This window comes from Sturnus vulgaris, chromosome 15 (assembly GCF_052056855.1).
Source record: "Sturnus vulgaris isolate bStuVul1 chromosome 15, bStuVul1.hap1, whole genome shotgun sequence".
NCBI lineage: Eukaryota > Metazoa > Chordata > Aves > Passeriformes > Sturnidae > Sturnus > Sturnus vulgaris.
This window is the reverse complement of record NC_142257.1, coordinates 12,580,854-12,595,143: the sequence shown is the minus strand read 5'-3', so window position 1 is coordinate 12,595,143 and position 14,290 is coordinate 12,580,854. Positions and strand designations below refer to the sequence as shown.

The 14,290-nt window shown below is 41.6% G+C and overlaps 1 protein-coding gene across 1 annotated transcript; it reads left to right on the top strand.

Annotated features, from left to right (window-relative positions):
* Window positions 1-1,223: 1,223 nt before the first annotated feature.
* SHROOM1 (shroom family member 1) lies at window positions 1,224-11,829 on the top strand. The gene is given in 10 exon segments (XM_088174027.1): window positions 1,224-1,242; window positions 1,669-1,722; window positions 2,512-5,264; window positions 6,021-6,115; window positions 6,832-7,124; window positions 7,156-7,296; window positions 7,299-7,408; window positions 7,797-7,943; window positions 9,081-9,353; window positions 11,567-11,829. Coding segments are annotated over 10 exon segments (4,140 nt in total). The 3' UTR covers window positions 11,822-11,829.
* Window positions 11,830-14,290: the final 2,461 nt, after the last annotated feature.

Below are 14,290 nucleotides of genomic sequence, written 5' to 3'. Positions count from 1 at the left end.
ACAACTTTGGAACTTAATAGGTTGGCAGTAGCTTTATTTCTTCCTTGGGCATGGAGTGAATATACTTTCCTGTATTCCTACTCTATTAATACACTTCCCTTCATCTTTCAGTGGTTTTGATTCTGATATACTTTAATTTAACATTTTTCTTCTTGCTTTCGGTGGTTTACAATGAAAATATTGCAAGCCGGTCTGGAATGGCACATTGTATTCCAGCCTTGCCAGAATATATCTGAGACCCAGAGACAGCACAACCCATGAGGAAGTTCTACCACCTCCCCACTGAGAACAATAATGTCATTGTTCATGGCAGTTGACTTTTAAGGACATTAATTATTTTCTCTTACATGGGAAAGAGAGGGCAGTTTCCACATAGTTCTTTGAACACATTGAGATAAATGATTCTGCTGCCAGAGTTTAGGAAATACCCTCTTCAATAGAAATAAGACAAGTTTTCCCTAAGGTGTGTTTCAGTATCAGTCAGAGGTTCTTCTACGATACTGAAATTGTATTTCCTATTACTTCTGGTGTCATCATAAAAACCTGTCAAAAATTCTTCTCTATATTGCCAACTTCACTGTAAATCCCAATGAGGTGCTTGAAATGATGGGGGAAGAGATTGGGAATGACTGGTATAGGAAACCAGAACAGTACTTCCATTGATAGACATGAACTAAATCACAGCAGTTACTTGGATTCTAGGCATTGTTGTGAAAAGTTAGAGCTAAATTCTCATTGTAAATCAGGGTGGCTCCATTAACTTCCATAGAACTGTGCCAGCACATCCCAGACAAAGACTTGGCTCGGTTTATTTACAGCATCATCAGTAAGAGCTGCTTGGAGAAGTTACACTGGGAGAAAAATTTAATTACAAGCAGGGAGATAAGAATGACAGGGCAATCTGCTTTCTGGATCTCTTGTGGAATGCAGCTCCTGTGGAGTTTGATCCTCTGCACCCATAGCACCTCCAGGTGCCACTGAGTTCTCCCAGCTCTGAGACCCAGAGACCACTGCCATAGGCCAGACTTCCAGGACACTCTGTTTGCCTAGGAAATGTAAGGGCAGTGTGATAGAGACTGGTACCCTCCCAGTCTGCAGTTAGTGTCATTGCCATCATTCAAATGCTTTTTTCCCTCAGTGGTTTCAGAAAATCCAAGGTTTTCCTTTCCAAGTATCTACAGTTTTTATTTCTTTAAATTCGTCAATACACTATGGTGAAAACGATGGGGAATGGCATGGCGAGTCAGTCACTGATGCTTCTTATTTCCCTTGTGACCCTGTTATTCACAGACAGACAATTAAATTTCACAACTGTGTTTTAAACCATCTGTAAAGAGGGAGTGAACTCCAGACATCTTTGAGTTGGTTTCTTACTGAAATGTTGAAAAAACAGACAAACACCCAAAAAAAAAACCCCCAAAACCAGCAGGCAAATTACTACTTTGTGATGTTAGGCTGTTTTCATTTCCCAGAAACTGGTTAATTTATTTAGTGTGCCCCACCAGTCCAGGTTTCATTTATAGATTAACTTGTGTATTTTGGCTCCTATCCATCTCTTCCTTTGGCTCTAAATGAATGATACCAGGACTGTCTTTGAAACAAGGCCGGAATGTGATTTTTTTTTGTTGTTAAAGAGAAACAACTCCCTGAAACCTCTCTTTCTGACAGATTTTGAGGTCCCACCTCACAAATATGATATTGGGAATGGCAGATTAATGTCTGGTGAGTTCAACCTTTATGAATAAATCAGACATGTAATATTCTGGAGGGATCTGGACACAGTTTGTGTCTCCCCAGAAGGCCTTTTACTGGAGCAGCTTATTGATGAAGTTTTTCTAGAGTGTTTGCTTTTTTTAAATAATTAATAATTTTCTAGAGCTGGTTTAAATGAGAATTACTAAACAAGGTTGCTGGTTAGAACCACTCTGGTGCCAGGTTCAGTCTTTTATTTGGGGCTCCTACTGCCTGGGAGGACATCAGGGATTTTCAAGCTGGCAGAGGTGGCTGAGAGGGTCATGCTGTTGGTGTAAGAATCTCCTGCTTCTCTTCTCCTGGCCCATTGGGCTGCTGCTTGTGGAGATACATTTATTGAACTGAACTTATGGGCATCATGCACAGCAATCAGAGAGGAACTGTCAAGTGCTGCTGATAAACACAGGCTGTTTTCCAGACTCTGCAAAAACTGTGTATTTGTCATACATTAACTCTATGTTGGTGCTTTTTCCTAATCCATTTGCAGGGGAGTTCTGAGCTGCAACCGTAAATATTTGGCCATCTTTTTAAATCTATGACTTGGGACTGACAGCAGAATGTCTCATCGTGATGCTCTGTCAGTCCAAGCCACTTGTTTTAGGACTCTGGGAAAGGTTTTCCAAGATGTGCCATGAGAATCCTCCCACTGAGTCTTTTTCACACATTTCTCTTTCTTTTTAGGATTCTTTAGATATTATTGGAATGTAACTGTAGAGGAAATATTCATTACTAGCAATTTGGTTCTGGACTTTTAATCAGACTTGGATTTCTGGAAATACTACAACATTACTTTAGCTGGGAATGAGATAGAAAGATGGACTCACAGGCAAGGTGGCAGAACTGGGAGGCTGGTAGAGCCTGTGGCCTCTCCTGAAAATGCTCATCTTTTGTCAGTGAAGTCAATCAGCAGCATGGACCATCTCTTGCATCTCCCTGGAAAGGCAGATTCTGCTTACAGCTCTTTCTCAGAAGAATCAAATGTTCCAGAGTACCTCACACCATCATGCCACAGTGAAAACTTCCGTGTGCCGCCAGAGGAGGTCCCATACACGGCTTTGGAATGTGTAACAGGAATTTATCATCTCAGTGCTGCACACTCTGACCTCAGATCCCCCCAGCCATACAAGGCATCAGACCTGAGCACCCACAATAACTCTCATAGCACCAGTCTCACAGATCACTGTGGAATTACTCCTACCCAAAGGATTTCAAATCAGGAACCTCCAGCCCTGGCAGCACCTCCACTGTCTCCTACCACACGACTGGATAGTCATCACTACAACATCACTTACAGACATTTGGAAAAGTCAAGAGAGAGACGAGGCTCTGCAGGGCACACTGAGTGTAGTGTGCAGACAGCTCCTGGTGTGCAGGACAGCCAGCTAGAAGATAGGGATGTACCATGGAGTCAACACCAGGATGCAGGTACAGAGCAAGATATAGGGCCTAATAGGGAAAAGACTCTGGAAAACGAGGGCCTTTCTTCTCATTTGACAAATAAGGTATCAAAAGTTCAGACATTAAAGACAGAGGAAAATGGAGAGTGGAGTCCATCACAACAACCTACAAAGAGAAGCAATCCACACATTTTCAGCAGACCTCCTCCATTCATTTTTCAAGAACATTTAAAGACCAGCTCTGTGGCAAATGTCCCCAAAATACTTTCTGCTTACAATTCAGGTCATGCTAATAAAACTTCCAAAGAGACAAACTCAAAATCTTATCACCAAGCGCATTTCAACCCCAATGCTCTTAATGATACACAGGAAGTCAAACAGTGTCCCAGGGATGTGTGTAAGCCAAGTGCCAGAGAAGCAGCTCTGCCAAGCACTGTGCCTGGACCCAGACAGAGGAAAGAGTCCTTGCGCTGTGCTCAGGGCCTACTCCATGCTGAATGGCATTCAGACATGAATCAGGATGTGCTTGAGGACAGTTTGGAATTAAAATATATGGACAATGCTCTTCTAAATAAAAACACTGCCAGGAAGCTGAACAGTTATGCAGACAAAAATCAGTGCTATGATTCTGAAGGAAAAATTCTGAGCAGTATTAGGGAACCAGTCCCAAACCAGCAAAATAAAGTGCAGAGATCATCATTGTCCTGCAGCTGCAATGCTTTGGAAGCAGAGCACCCTCAGTGTGAGGATCAGGGAAAGAAGCAGTGTTGTGATGGCACAAACCAAATGGCTTTCTTTAGACCAAAGGAAGATTCCGTATCTCAGTCATTACATGAAGTCCAGAAAGAAAACCAGGGTAACAACAGCAGTCCTGACCTCAGCATGTGTCTGGAACAAGAGGAACCTCTTCTTCAGAAACACCAGCCTGTATTTCAAACACAGCTCTTAAGACAGCTTTGGGAGGACCATGCTGGTGAACAAATAAGCAGGCAGGCAACTCCCATGCTTTACTATTTTTCTGCAGGGAAAACCACCAGTGTCTGGCACCCCAACAAGGACTCAAGGAGCTCACCAAAGGAAATTCCATCAAGGAGCTATGCTGCCTCAGCACAGTGTCTAGAGATACAAAGAGAAGGCCATCAGCTTCAGAGAAGCAGCCACCACCATCAGTGTAGTGCTGATGATCTCCTGCTCCAGAATAAAGATCTCATTTTTAGGAGTACTGCATCATTCACAGAAGAGAGTTTCCAGAATTACTATATAGAGAAACTTAAAGTGGCTCAGAAAAAGGTTCTCAAAGAAACCTCCTTTAAAAGAAAACACTTACAGATGAGTTTGCCTGTCAGACTGAGACAGAAATCCTCCAAACAGCCATCAGTTGAACACCTTTGGTCTTTCTTGTTATACAGTGCAAGCAAAGATGCCAAACCTGTTCCTTGTTCCCCTTCTCATCTAGAATCCTTGGAAAGTTTCAATAGAAAAGAAGAAATACAGAGGCCACAAAAAGGTCAAGCAGGGGGAAGGAAAAGGGTAACCCAAGAGCAAAACAAACTGTGCTACTCTGAGCCTGAGAAGCTCAATCACCTAATGGATAAGGAAGTATCATGGAGTCAAGTTAGAGATGAAATCACTGAGCAAGATGCAGTGGCATCCAGGAGAAGGGTTCTAGAGAACAGAGGAAGGGCATTTTCCAGTTCAGGTGTCTCCAGGACAGAGTTGAAACAAATCCAGCACAGTGCATTGATCAAATACATAGAACGAAAAATCAGTCAAAGACCCGATGGTTCACAACACCTCCCACTGCATAAGCCACCCCTGCAGAAGAGGCTGTCAAATCCCAAAGGGCCCCCTGGCCAGATTTCCAACCCAAATGGAAACAAGAAGAGGCAAAATGATGAAGTTTTCTGCCAGCTTCTCTGTGAACAAAAATAACCAGATGTTTTTCCTTCTTTGCTTTTTGCTCCCCCACTGAAGGTGACCAGCAGGTGCAATCCCAACAAAGGAGACAAGAGCTGTACCAGCAAGTGTCCATCAGCTGAAAGTCTCCCTCAGACGGGTGGTTCTGCATCTGGGAGAGCTCCTGAGAGACCAAAATCCACTCCTTCTTCTACACAGGTAAGAAACCAGTACCTTAAGGGGGCATAAAAAAAAGTCAAGAGGGTCTCTGACACTTGGAAGATGCATTTGCAGAGAACACGTGCTGTATACAGGAGGAGGCTGTTTGTGCTCCAGCAGTCATTATTGTTAACAACAGCAACTTCGTTAGAGCCCTATCCCAAAAAATATAATTATAGGAAGATACAGAGCATTTATGAAATAGGAATTTAATAAATGACCAACCTTTTTTGGCTCCTGAATTTGAAAAACAGTAGCTGTCAATATTGTAGAGAAGAATAAAAAAGATAAAGGGCCAAAAAATAAATAATTTAACATACCACTAAAATGACCCTACTGAAGAGACTGATAAATTCCCACCAATGCTGAATTTCTGAATTGTTATGAGAGGAGAGGTATCTTTGTTGACAGCTGTTCTTTTGGTTTTCTAGGGGGAAGAAAAGGATACTACCTAGGAAGAGCATAATAGCAATTTAATTAATTAAAAAGAGGTAGAGAAAAACATCCCCAAAGATTTTAAAAAAAAAAAGAACAAAACCCAAAACTTTCCCCCTAGAGAAAACAACAACAACAACCAAACAAAACACCACCCAACAAAACAAACCACAAACAAACAAAAAAGCACAAACCTCGGTGAACCTACTTGGAGATCTACCATCAGTTTCCCTTTCTAGAGATAACAAATATAGGAGTAAAATTAAGCAGCTGTCTCGCCTGAAATGCTGGTTGCCCCAATGTTCTGTTTTCCCTTCCAAGACACTTGCAGACGTGCCAGAGGTACAGCAGCACTGTGCCAGTGCTGTGGGAGCTGCCCCGGAACCTGCAGGTAAGGCTGTGGAAGCTGTGCCTGGGTACAGACGATGTCCCAAGCGTGGGACCCCAAGCGCTGCTCCCTTCCTTCTCTCTCGGGATCCTTCGTTGTCCGTATGGGAATATTCACCCAGTACTATCTGGGTCAGTCTTTAAAATCGTTTCTACCGTGTGAAGGGCAAAGTGCCAGGTACCCTTGAGCAGCTGTCCCTGCACAGACGAGCTCCATCAGATCTCTGGGATCATAGCTCCCTAATCCGAGCTCTGGAGAAAACAGCATTTCCAACAGCTCAGACATGCCCAGTCCTGGAGAATATGTGTGATCAGGACTGGTGCAATAGGGGATTTTGGTGTTTTTTTAAAGGGAAAAAAAAGACCTGTGCCGTTTACACATCGGTAACTAGGAAGTTTGTGTTTTAACTCTCCATAATTGCTTTGCTAGTTTGAGGAGCATCAAGAGAGGTAAACATCTGAACACTGTCTTAGCAAGGCAGTGATTCCGACTCTTTTGTAGTAAAAGAATTTCCACTCTTTCAAAAATATCCCAGTGGTTTCTGGAGACTTGAATGGCTTATGGGAAAAAAAAATATTTTTTTCTTAAATTTCCTAGTTTACTAGGTTAGCATAAAAGTTAACTGAAAGTTCCAGACAGAACCATAACATCAGAAACATTTGATCATAGCCCTTAAACAGTCTGCAAGAACATCTGTTATAGAGGGAATGTCTCAAATAAAAGGAATTGTCTTCTTCCTTACAGCTTCCATGATCCTGAGAAAGATGGATCCAAGAATCATGAACATAATGACATAACTGGATGCTTGTGTGGTCAGGATTTAAAGGAGCAGACTCCTGAAACTTCTATTCCTGTTCCAAGAAGTGGAAGGAAGGAGAGCACTCGAGTGGAGGAGGAATGCAGAACTCAGTCTCTGAGTGCGAATGCTGCACTCAAGCGTCCAGAGCAGCAGCAGCCTGCAGCTTCTCCGGAGCAGGGAATTCATCTCCACAAAGCATCGGCTCAGCCTCACCAAGGAGACAAAAATCCAGCCAAAGGTTTACTTACCCAGAAAACATGCATGCACAGCAACCATGATGATGTACCCCTGGAGACAGAGACACCTGCCCAAAAGGAGGCTGCAGTCTTCTCAGGACCAGCAATACCAAGAGCTTGTTATGGAGATCATTGCCAAAGACAGTTCTCTGGTGGACATTCTCATGCCTCATCCTCTTAAAAAACTGCTTTGGACCTGATGGAGGGTTTGTTTCCTCTTAACATTTCCATGCTGGATAAATCACGCAGGAAAAGGGGAAAGGTACAGAATGTGCAGGAGAATGACTAAGTAGACCAAACAAATTATCTAGCACTTTGGTCAATTTTAATGTATAGATACTGTACATACCAGTAGTAAGATGAACTTGAGCATGCTGTTTTACTTTTGTTTCATCAGAAAAACATACAGCTTTCTGATTTACATACAAGAAATGTCTGAGGCTAAGTGTATATGATGGAAGAAAAGTGGTTCTGTGGTTCCTTATTAAAGGGACTGTGACAGACCTAGGTTGCAAATCTTTTGCTCTATATCTTTTAAAAAATTAGAAGATTTTCTGTGGTGAGAAGAGAGGAGAGTGATCCTGAAGTCAAGATGGATAAAACCATGTTTTCAATGTTTGTGAAGAAAACTGTAATTTTTTGCTACAGGTATTTTTTTCTGTTCCAATAGCAGGAAAAGTCATGGAGATGGACCAAAAGAATGTCTAAAATCTGAAAAAGAAACCAAGCAAAGAAGCAAAGATCCTGCCTCTATGGGAAACCAAGTCCTGAAGAGGAATAGAGACAGAACAAATGAGCTAGATGACATCACATCTAAGAAAGTATGTAGATGATCATCATAGGAACCACTGTTTCTCCATCATGACAAAGAAATTTTTATTAATGTCATTATTACTATGGATATTTTTATCCCAATAATATTTCACAAGTAACTGAATCAATTTTTGCCAGTAGCCGAAGTCCTGGCAAATTGGCATATTGGTCATAAAATGGTAGTATTTTCCTGCCTGATTTAACTCAGATCTCTCATCTATCATCATTAAAGGTTTACTTGCACAGCCAGCTCCTGTGCAGCAGCAGCAAACTCCCAATTTAACACTCAAATCTAATCTCAAAATCTGTAAAATATATTAGAACTGGCAGCCTAAATAAGAAATATTCTTTACTCTGGGAGTTGTCAGCAGCTTCTGCACATTCCAGAGTCCAATTAATTCCATACTTGCAGAGAATAGGGGACATAGCCAGACAGTAATAGAAGTATGGAGCTTAGAAGGGTGATTATGTAGCTTTACAGAGTTAGGTGGGCACTTTCCCCTGGCCATGCTCCATCTCAGGTAACGACAATCTGCCTCCCTGGAGCTCCTTCTGCTATGCACATTACCTGCTGTCTTACTGCTACTCCTGTTCATAGTGGCATTGACCAACTTCCAAAGAAGCTGACAGTGTGCTCCCACTCAGGTTTTGAGGCCTTTATCCATATAATTTGCCTATGAGAAAGCCTCCTCTGATTACTTTTCTACCTGGGCACCATGGCCTGCACCTTGAATTGCCCATGGAACTGACTTTTTCTGTCATATGATAAATGACATTCCAATCAGTTCTTCCAAAGCTTGGTACAGAGGTGGAACTTAATGCTCATGTCTTAGAAGAGCAACTTCTTAATCATGTTGTAATCTTTACTGCAGTTCCCTTCTGACTGATTGGAAGCTCTCTGAGCCAGAGAATATATCACCAGCTAAGGTGATTACCAGTAATTTGCTATTCAGAGTTTGAGAATTAAGTACAGCTTAGAAAATATTGGCTGCTTTTTTCCCCCTTTTTTCTTTTCTGTTGCTTAAAATTATTTTAGAAGTCAAAAAATTTAGCAAAGACAATGTGAAGAAAATCCATTCTCTAGAACTGATATGGATTTTCTTCGCAATAACAGTTTCTGTGATTTTTTTTTTTTTTTTTTGCAGCTGGAACTCATGGCCAGTCTCCAATCCAGGCTGCAGGTACTGTGGGAGGAACAGAAGCTGGTTCTCTTGGAAGTCAGGGAATGTGCCAAGTGGGGCAAGGAGCTAGAGGTCATGGTATGGGACCTCTGCAAGCCCAATGAATTTAACCGCTACATGATGTTCATTGGGGACCTGGAGAAGGTGGTGAGCCTCTTGCTCTGCTTGTCCAGCTGCCTCGTCCGAGTCCAGAATGCCATCAGCAGGATGGATGGCAATACAGAGGCTGAGGAGAAGGTGATTGACAACAAAGGTGTTGAATTCATTTGGTTCACTTCTTTCCAGGTGCAGCTGCACTCAGCTCATTTGTCTGACAGTTTGTTTAGCTTATTAGTTGTATATTATCACAACCAGCCATTGCCCAGACAGTATTTATGTCCCAGGATGGGCCGTGTTCCCACAGCTGAAGCAGAGCAAAGCAGATTTCTGGTAAGGACTGGGGTACTGTGCTGGAACACAGGAGTGTAGAGTGAGCTTGCAGGTGGGTACTGGGGGCCAACAGCAAAACCTTGAGAGGCTCTAAGCCAGAGGGGTAGCCTTTGGATCCTTGGGCTGCTCCCTGGGGAGTAGCTCCAAATCTGTGCTTCACAGGGCTTTTTGTGGGTTTATTTCTCCACTGGTAATTTCATTGTATTAATTACTGCCTTTGAAATCATATTTCACTAAATGAGTTTGTCCTAGCAAGCAGGAAGGTGTGGTCATAACTTGAGATAAAACTCACTGTAGTTTAACTCAACTAGCCAGATTTGATGGAAAATGAGGAATTGTTTCATGTCACCAGGAAATAATTTCAACTCTTGGAAAGTCTTCTTTTTGCTGAAGAAGAAAAGCCAAATTTATCCCAGGAATTATGCTTCCCTGCTGTCCTTATTGCTCTTAGACATGTTTTTATTAACACAATACCTGCCGTTATCTCTCTTTTGGAAATTGGAAAAGCATAGACTTAGAATAACTACAATTTTCTGGAGCTGTGTTGCTGCTGACCTGTATCTCTGGAGGTTCATCATAGTTCACACACAGAATAGCAGTAAAAAGGTCCTTCCATGCAGTGAGACATGGAGAGCCAGGATTCGCCTCTTCCAAAATGTCAGTTGTGTTAATGCGAACGATTTTAAACACTTTCGCTTTATGGTAGGCAGGGAGGGTGTTGTTTCTCTAGTATTACATTACACTCTTCATAGGAAACACATTTAAATAATTTATTCCAATATTTGAATAAAATGCCTAATAAAGACTTGGTTAAGTGCCAACATTTTTAACAGCCATCTCCCACTAACTGCATTTACCCTCATGTCCGCAAAACCAGCAGTCTCAATCTTTTACTCCATTTTTAGAGTGTCAGTAGTGACCATTGCTCTGTGCTCTATTTATGGACACTGTCCTGAAGAAGGACATTTTCCAGCAGTGTAATCCCTATAAAAATTATTACAACTGAATAAGAATTAGCTAAAGGTGAAAGGTATAAAAATCCTGTAGAACAAGCAAGGCCCAACTCTTGAAAAGAAGCTTTTGATAAACAGTTATTGTCTGCATCACAGCTATTTTATCACACTCATGCCTTTTTGTAGTCTTAAAAAATTGAGAGCCAGAGACACAGTTGAGAGATAAAGGGTTTTTACCTTGGTATTTAATAAGGATCTTTACGGTGCACCACTTTGCTAAGGTGGAACGCTCCAAAATGCACACACACGACAGACTGCGTATACAATTTATAGACCTTACAAATCGGCATATCTAACAAAGATGCCCCAATGAGAGGCTTGGATGAATGGCATGAGCTCCCCCCATCCCGAGGAATTCCACCCCCCTAGATGGGCTAAATCTTAGTTTACTGGGTATGTTCTAGAGGGGGCCTTGGTTTCTTAAGACAATGTAGAGCTTTCTGGCCTCCAACTGCAAGACTTCTAGAGTGTTTGATCTCTTGGCTTAACAGAATACTAAAATACTAAGTTATCAGACTTAAGGAATTACAAGTATGCATGCTAAGAGTACTGAGGATATGTAAAAGCTAAATAAAAGGTATATAAAATAAAAGGAAAAAATCATCTTGGCATCAACACCGACCTTTTAATAGAAGCCACTCTATCTTTTTAATATGTCAGTGATACTCTGCCCACATGCAACACACAAAACACAGATATGTGCCTTAAAGAGCTTCTAATTGAATGAAGATTGTTACAGGATACTTTAAAATGACCAGAATGTTAAGTATATTGATTTTTTTCATGAGGGCAGCATAGGAGAAGTGAGCCTTGATGGCATTTACCGTGTCTTTACCTTACAAGCCACAAGAATGAGTAATTCAATTGAGAAAAAACTCAGGTGGAACACAAAGCCCACAAGAGGAAATAATTAAATTAATTCGACTGTGGCTTCCAAATGAAGAAATAAGAGTCTGCCAGGAATGATGGGTTCTCATGGTGTGCTGCTTTGTTTTTTGATTCCATTAGCAATTGCTGAATGAACGACACAAGCTCTTGTCTCGATAGCAGGAAGATGCAAAGGACCTGAAGGAGAATCTGGACCGGAGAGAACGTGTGGTCTCTGGAATCCTTGCCAAATACCTAACAGAGCAGCAGCTCCAGGACTATCAACACTTTGTTCAAGTCAAGACCTCCTTGCTGATTGAACAGAAGGACCTCGAAGAGCAGATTAAATTTTTCAAAGAACAATTAGAAAATCTTGACCAAAGCATCCCCATCTAACACCCACCACCAGGCCAGACATTTTTATATGTTATATGTGATGTTTCCCTGGAAATCCACAGGTAGTCTCATCACAGAGCTCAGTTTGGTGGATTCTTCCAATTCTGTTTGTGCCACAGCATTGGCAAGTGTTTAGATGTTCGGAGATGCTCTAGGCACACTCTGGACGTGCCCGCCACTTGGACAGGGCCAACTGACAGCATCTCACAGTTTGTAGCAAACTGCCTTGTGGACATGACTGATAGGATTCATTACTTCTGTTAACTGAATGTGTATTTCCCCTTATTTTTGTCCGTCCATCTGTTTCCAGATTTACATCATCTCAATAAAAAACCATACAAATATTTGCCTCTTGTGGGTGGGTTGAGCGTTTGAAATGACAAATTATGTGGGTGTTCAGATTTGATTTGGTGATTGCACAAAGCCATAGCAAATGTTATAGACCATTTCAGAGAAACTCCTGCATTTGTTTCTACTCTTTATATGTGTGACACAGTAAAAATACACTGCAATGAAAGAAAATAATTACTTCCTTTCTGGACAGTTGCCATCCATGAATCTTTCCTGGCTCTGTGTAATCCTGGCAGACTGTTCAGAGGAAATCAGAAAGGGTGGCATTCATTGACATCAAAGGGCCAATCAGTGATGTAGCCAGTATAAATGAACAGTTTTGGGAATCATAAGCTCTGAGCTCACTCTTACACAGTCATTTGCAAAGTCTTTGCTATGCTTTTGAAGAATTTATTTCTGAAGCAGCACCTTCAGGGGGGTGTTTTTAGGTAGTTTTCAATTGTCAGCATGCACAAAAAGCCTGAGCATGGGAGGAAAAGCTCTGCTGCAGACTGGACCAGGAGGAACCACTGGAAGAGATTATTCCATTTCAATGAGACTTTATATAAATCCCCTGGCAAAAATATCTTAAGCCAGTGTTTGCATTGAGTCAAACCAGTGATGTTGCTGTATTTAAAATCTCAGTGTGTTTTGTTTGCAAGAATTCAGTGAGAACAACATGCAGCCTAAACTACATACCTAGACCACGAATAACGCAGCCACTAATTAAACTCGGGTTTCCTCCACAGCCAAAAAAAGATATTCATTGTGCCATGATCCTGGGCTTTACCAAGAAATGTTTTACTAGTGTTGTGTGTCCTGGCTACAGTAAGTATCACCACCACTGAGAGAAGCTGTCCTGCTGCTGAGGAATCTTCTTTGGAATTCCATGTCACTGGGCACAAGAACTCTGTGAGCACAGTGACCAAGCTGCCGAGTGTACTGTGGTTGTCTTAACGCCTGAGGGAAAATGGCCAGGCACTGTAGATCCTGTGAGTAATCTGCACATTGGCTCTCAGAAGGCCATAAATACAGGCTTTTAATACATAAATCTGAAAGCTGCCATTTGAAAATGGTCTTTAAAATAACTGAAGCAATGTTAATGGAGTCAACAGAGAATTTATAAAATACAAGCAATGTTAAATAAACTCTTTGTATACTTTGAGAAGCCTGACTTGAAGATGCACTTTATTGTTATTATTCCTAGTTGAGAGAAAAACACCTAATTGGAAATAGGTGTTTTGTTACTGAACCTAATGCTTGCTTTTAAGGAGAAAAATGGGTCTGCCCTGTTTAGCTTATCTTTTTAGGGTGTTGTGCCATGGGGAGACTGCAGCCCCTTCTACAACTGGCACCTGCACGTATACTTCAAAGAGCAATAATTAAAATTAACTTTTACTCTGTTAAAAAACCAAAAATATACTCCTTGGTACAGTGCTAGACTGTAAATTCCAGGCAAAGTAGAAAATGGACACAGTGACAGCATTAGAACCTCTCTGCAGGCAGAGACACCCTTTCAAAGCACCAGCAGGTCTGGATTGTCAGGTGGGTCTCAGTTTTGATACTGATTATTTGTTAAAAAATTATTTGGCAGGTAATGGTGAAAGTTCATGCTGGACTTCAGCCGTGTGCAACATTCCTGGCACACCAACATACTAAGGCATGCTAAAGTGTCCCTTTCCCTTCCAGTTAGCTCTGGCCTCTGAAAGTACAGACTGAAGCCAAGAAATAGTTTAAGCACATGCTCTTGAATCCTATTGCCTTTTGCTGAAAGTTTGGTATTTAGAGCGTTAGTTACATCCCCATACAAACGTGGTAGCTTTTTCCCAACTTTAAGTCACACAGTGCAGAAGGCAAGATGGACAGAAATGCAGAGCATCTTCATTTTACAACACTGATCCCTCACTGCTCCACACAGTTTTTTCTGACCCTTTACCACCAGAAGACAAATTTAAGACTTGAACTCTAAATAGCAGTAACTGGTGTTCTTCTTGGGGAAGCAGATCCACAGGGATTATGGAAATAAAATCCTGTGCAGTGCTTGTATAAAATTACTGCTTATGCCATTTCTCACTAGCCTTCCATTTGTGACTTCTGCAGCAATGGAACCGAGTTACCTCTGGACTGGAGCCCTGGGAA